Source organism: Fukomys damarensis, unplaced genomic scaffold (genome assembly GCF_012274545.1).
Source record: "Fukomys damarensis isolate Sample0158 unplaced genomic scaffold, DMR_v1.0_HiC HiC_scaffold_19, whole genome shotgun sequence".
In the NCBI taxonomy this organism is placed as follows: domain Eukaryota; kingdom Metazoa; phylum Chordata; class Mammalia; order Rodentia; family Bathyergidae; genus Fukomys; species Fukomys damarensis.
This window is the reverse complement of record NW_022900931.1, coordinates 49,080,240-49,086,421: the sequence shown is the minus strand read 5'-3', so window position 1 is coordinate 49,086,421 and position 6,182 is coordinate 49,080,240. Positions and strand designations below refer to the sequence as shown.

The window sequence follows — 6,182 nt, the reverse complement described above, 5'->3', positions numbered from 1 at the left end:
CAACATTCTTTATTGAGGCAGGCAGTGGAATCTCTGAGCAAAATCCCCAGCCCTCCAACCTTCTTTATTGAGATATGGGAATAGAGCATAGAATAAACTATATGGTATGGGACCTTATGCATAAGAATGGGAGATAAAAATGTTGCTCTTTTCTGGGTTTTACAAAGCAAACATGGTAATCATACAAGAAAACAATTGAAGGTCATGTCTACCAGGGGTAAGTAAATAATACACAGGATCTTATAGGTCAAAGTTAGAGCAAGACTTGTCTCTATAATTCCTTTTATGTTACATTAATATTTGGACTTCCAGGTGAATTATTTATTGAGAAAAATAAAATTATTTTTGTAAAAAAATAGTATGAATGCACAATGATACCTTGTGGTCATTTGGCATTGCTGTGTCAGGCAGCCCTAATTTCCACTTGGCATTCCAAGTGTTTATTAACTGCCCCTCCTCTTGCTCCCTTACATACTTGTGTTTGGAATACAAACTACATAAATAGGCTAACACAACATAAATGGTGTGATTGTGTTGCCCTTTGGCCCTTCCTTCTAATTTTCCATCCACCACTTCAGTTTTTGGATGTTAGTAAGGGAGAAGTGGCCAAGAGTTACCTTGTTTTTTGCTTTGTTTTGTTTTGGAGGGGGGATTTCATACCGTCAATCAAAGTTGGTATATTGTGCTTGCGAAGCAGGTGACAGAACCACTGAGCTAAATCCCTGGCCGAGAATTACCTTGGTTTTCACCCCAACATTTCACACATTAAGCTCTATTTTACCTACATCATAGCACTTACAGGAAGTGATGATATTTATAGGGCAAAGTAAGGTGAGCAGAAAAGATGCTATCTGTTAAAGCCCTTCCTACAACAGGAACTCCAACTTTAACTCACCTTTCATTAGGTAACTGGCAAGGTGAGGACTCAGGGACTCCACATACAGGCTAGTTGTGTATTTTGAGAATCTCTGTGCCAAGTATGACCTAAACTGTATATTCTAAAAGAAGAAAACTTTTGGTTTCAAGAATGAAAAGTTATCAAATGCATACAAGGGGAATTTAGAGTTATGCATGAACATAATTTTCTTTGGTGGTGTTATAGAAGAATTCAATGCCTACCATACTCGTCAACTCCTAAGAGTTCATTTATTCATTTGTTCAAGTGTCAATGGATACCAAGGGTTATGCTAGGAGTTAACAGTGTGCTCCACCGTGCTTTGAGTTGTTATGTTGCAATTTATGCCTCCACAACAGGAGCAAATGTCTCAGCCTCGCCACAGAGTATGTCTCCTACAGAGTTAATTAATAGAGAGCTACTAATTAATGGGATAAAAATCGTTAAAGGTAATCTGTTTCCAGCCATTCTCTAGTGCTACTTCCGTAGGAAACCACAGAGTTCCTGTGATGCCCTACAAATCACAAAAAAAAAAAAAAAAAAATGAGGTCTGAGAGAAGTGAGGTGGAGAGAGGAAAACTGAAAGGAGCTCCAAAGCAATAGATTTAGAAGACCAGCAGAATGAGATAATGCACCCTGCATTTGGAAGAACAGCATAGGCTTCAATGACAGCACCGATACTCAGTTTGTGGAAAGATGACTTGGTCACTTGTTTCAAAAAGAGATCGATGTCGGGACTGGAATTTAGCTCAGTGCTACCATGCCTGCCTTGCAAGTGCAAGGTCCTGAGTTCACTGCCCAGTACAGAGAGAGAGAGAGAGAGAGAGAGAGAGAGAGAGAGAGAAAGTGTACATTCTCAAGGAAAGAAATTTCCACTTCAGAAATGTATGCATAAGAAACATAGTTTTGAAACAAAAATGATTGACATCACCACATTATTTAATGCCCTATTACCACTCATTTTATAGATATGGAAACCAAGTCACTGAGAAATTTAATGTGTTGCGTAAGTCAAGCAGAAGTTAAAAGGTAGAATTCATGTTTGAAATCAAGGAGGACAAATTCGATGTCTCTTCTCTAATCACTCTATTTCTTGTCTATGAGAAATTAGAGCTGCTTTCAGACACACCATGTGCTTAATTTCTTATAATTTTTAATATTTTGTAATAGATCATTTTTAAAGAAAACAAAACAGGATTCAGAGGGAAGTTAAGACTTTTTTTTTGCCCAAGTTTATATAGTCCAAAAAAAGTCAAACTTCACTCTTCATCAACACCTATCTGTAGTAAATGCTCAAAACTCACCCTTCTTTCCACTCTTAATTTCTTCAAGAAGTGTTGTAATCATAAAATCAACACTCCCTAAGCTGGAAGGAATGTGAGCAGCTGTGCACAGGCAGCACTCATTTTGCAGAGAGAGGATGAGGCTGAGGGATTATTGCCAAGGCTGCTCAAGCATCAGGGACAGATCTACGGTTGAATCTGTGTCTGCTTAGAGGAATTCCAGTAATGTTTCTAATTTCATTTTGTAAATAATGGGATGATGCATCTTTTCCATAGGAATATTATAAATACTAAATAAAAATATACTAGAAAACAGCTACTGTTTCTTGCATAGGAGAGATATTTAGAAAGCAATTGATTTTTTAGCAATGAAATATATGAGGAAAAAAATGAACAGTATTCAAATATTCAAGACTCTATAGGACTTAGACTCTGTCAAGGATTTAGTTGTTTCTCACTAATGATGTTACCTTCCTTTAGCAGGTAATTCTAAATTTTGAAATTATTAAAGTATAGAGGTTGCGTTTAATGAGTTACTTTCAAACCCTGCTCAACATAGAAATGGTAGGGAGCTGGGGGAGAAGGGTCCCAAGGTATGATCAGAGAATACAGTTCAATTTCTGCTTTTAATTTCAGTCTCCTTTCTACTTTGTATGTGTAGACTTTATATATAGCATTTTTAAGCTTTTTGTTTATTTTCTGGTTGTCTTAAAAAATGGCTTCAAATCCTGTTTTCAGGTGGATTGCATGATACAGAAGGAAAACCCAGACAATATTCTCATCTCCAATACTCTACTCGGGTAGCATAAGATGGTGCATTACCATCTCTAGCTTCTGTCCACCTTCCAAAAGAATTCTGTCCTCCACTAAGCTGCCTTTGGTCACACGATAACTGGGGATAACAGGAATCCAACTTGAAAGTTTTCTCTCCAGGCTCACTGCTCCTTATCTGAAATTTCACACAATCTACCATTTTAGTCTCCTTTTTTTTTTATTTTACACAACCAGTTTGCCCTCTTCTCAACCTTTCTGCAAAACTCTGCCTTGCTTGAAGTGCCAACTTCTAGCTTTAGTTTTTCTTCTTTCTTTGAGTTGAGCTTCTCCCTTAGTCATAATTCAAATAAAATGCTTATTTATGATCTTATTTCCTTTCACCCCAGTACTTTGAGAAGTAATGAGAGACCATACCTCCTTTTACCTACATGTTCCATACGAATGTTTGCAATATACTTGACTAATAATCTGACTGGTTATTTTATTGATGCTTACTTTGACTCTGACCAGGTGAATAGCCAAACAGCTGATTCTCACAGTTACTCAGAATATGGATTATACCAAAGAGATCATAAGGGTCCCCTCCAAATTTTCCTGATCCTGTCACTGACCCTCCTCACTGCTTCCTTTACCTCTTTGTTGCGAAGGGTATAGATGATAGGATTGAGAAGTGGAGTAAGGAGGGCATACACTAAGGCAATAGGCTTGTCAGTGCCCTCAGCTCGGCTCCCTGGTGAACCCACATAAACCATGAAGGCAGAAGCATAGAACAGTGCCACTACAGTCATATGGGAAGAGCAGGTAGAAAAGGCCTTGGCACGACTGGCAGCTGAGGGCAGCTTCAGGACAGCTCTCAGGATGCCACCATAGAGTCCACAAATGAGCACAAAGTTGCACCCGGTGGCCACACCAATCACTGCCCCATGGACTTGAGCATGCCAGCCTGTGTCCACACAGGCCAAATGCATCAGGGGTGCCAGGTCACAGAAATAATGAGCTACTTCCTTCAAGCAGTAGGGCAGAGTGGCAGTGAGGCTGGCTGGCACAAGTGCAGCTGAGAAGCCAGCCATCCAGGAGGCCCCAGCTAACCATCTCTGTACCTGTGTGCTCATCAGTGCATGGTAGCGGAGTGGAAGACAGATGGCGAGGTAGCGGTCCAGTGCCATGACACACAAAAGGAAGCACTCTGTTATGCCCAAGGAATGGAAGAAATACAGCTGTGTGAAGCACGTGACTGATGAGATCGGTGAACTCCCATGGAGCAAGGTGTGCAGCAGGGTGGGCACCGTGCTGCTGACGTACCAGAGCTCCAGGAAGGACAGCACACTGATGAAGAAGTACATGGGTGTGGAGAGCCCAGAATCAGCCTTAACCAAGACAATAATAAGCACGTTGCCTGAAAGAGTGAGGAGATAAACACATAAGGTCCCAAGGAAGGCAAGAGGTCGTAGCATCTCAGAGATATTGAAACCAGCAAGGACAAAAGTCTGATCCCAGGTGTGGTTGACATGATCCATGATTCCTAGCAACAAAGGGTAAAGGCAGAAGTTGAATGACTTCAGGATTCTTCTTATGTTCAGAAGATATTCCCATTACCATGGAGCCCAAATGTGAGCACCTGAGAGAACCTCAGCACTATCTAATAAATTCATCCTTTTACAATGGAGGAATGACAGCTCCAAAGCAAAAATGATTGTCCTACATCAGACCATATGTGGGTGACTGTTTTAGATTTAGAAAGGGAAGCTCCTTCTCTCAGTTTATCCTTTTTATAATATTGAATTTTAGAAATTCAAGCCACTATGTTTCTTTCCTATGTCATTGTCCTATAAAAAGAAAAAGGGAAAATATCTACATCTCTCTCTCTCTCTCTCAAATAGTTCCCAGCAATATCTGGCTACGGTAAAGGAAACAACAATGTCATCTAAAAGCGACCACTGAGGCCTCTTTCAGGGAAGTCTGTCGACAGTGGAAAATGTAGATTATTCTGGTAAGAACTCGAAAATGGAGATACAAGAAATGGAAGTGATGCAAAGACTCTGAGAGTGAGCTCTAAATTCTTGGATTCAGGGTGCCTGCTGGTTATTCACCCAAGTGTCACACCATACTTTCTAAATGATTCCCAAAAAGACTTACGACAAAGATTCCTAGAGGTTAGAGCCCCCGGGCCATCCTTTTTCCACCCACAGGGACTGGCTGTGCGATCTTGTTCTGAAACTAACAAGCAATCCGCATTGGCCCGAGCAATGTCTCACTTAGTCACAGCTTCCTCTTCCATAAAATTAAAAAAAAAAGATTTAAGCAGTTATTTTTCACAACAATTATGACACAGATAAGTTATAGTTCCCTAAAATGATTAAAAAACATTATGGGTTTTGGAGGGGCATTGAAACCAATGTCCTCTGAATTCCCTTCCACCTCCTAAGAGAACAATTCTTCAGCTATTTTCAGTTCTTCTGCCTCACCCTTGCCCATTACCTGAATGTTATTAGAACTTGGAGCATCTTCCTTGGTAACTCTTCTATCTCTGCTTCTTTATACCTCAGAATCCCCGAGGCTCCTTGTGTATTCCCTGGAGCTATTGAGTGCAGCTCGAGTAGCTCTCTGTATGGATCCCTCTTGGGGAGGGGCAAAGGGAAATGAAGCAAAGCAGCTCTATTTCTCAAATGATTTTGCACCACTCGGCAAACGTGGTCTGGTGTCTCCATCTAGAAACTATGGTTTGGCAATGGGGGAAATAAAGAATATTATATTTATAAGTAAAGAAAACAGGACTTCATAGGTGTCAACATTTCATATCATTGCAAATATTTAAACAAAGACTTTTATGGGAAGGGATTGGAAAGAGAAGCATGATTGCTTTAAAGTATTTTCTATGTGACACTGAAACGTTTTATCTAAATATCCTGTATTATGGACATAATTACTTGCAATATCATTTCCTAAGAAAATACATGAGTTAAAGTTTAGAAAACGTGATATAAATGCAGCTAAAATAGTTTGAAGAGGAGAAACATCACAGTGATTCTTTAATTCATTAATTATATCTATGGAACACTTTCTTTCTCCTAGACAGTATACTAGGGAAAGTATAAAGTGCAGAAAACAGCTTTTTTCCCTCAAGATGCTTAATTTTTAATGAAAGAGATGGTAGATCTCAAAATAGGCATTTATTAAACAACAAAGACATGTAAATATGCAAGAAGATATTGGAAGCTAAGCAAGAGATG

At 39.5% G+C, this 6,182-nt stretch overlaps 1 protein-coding gene across 1 annotated transcript; it reads right to left on the bottom strand.

The window, feature by feature from the left end:
- Positions 1-3,521: 3,521 nt before the first annotated feature.
- Positions 3,522-4,469, bottom strand: LOC104850973 (olfactory receptor 6N2). The gene has a single exon (XM_010608089.1). The coding sequence runs from the start codon at positions 4,467-4,469 to the stop codon at positions 3,522-3,524; it is 948 nt and encodes a 315-aa protein (XP_010606391.1).
- Between the last annotated feature and the right edge of the window lie 1,713 nt (positions 4,470-6,182).

Excerpts from the sequence above, each read along its gene's own strand:
- LOC104850973 (XM_010608089.1), bottom strand. The coding sequence starts at position 4,469 with ATGGATCATGTCAACCACACCTGGGATCAGACTTTTGTCCTTGCTGGT.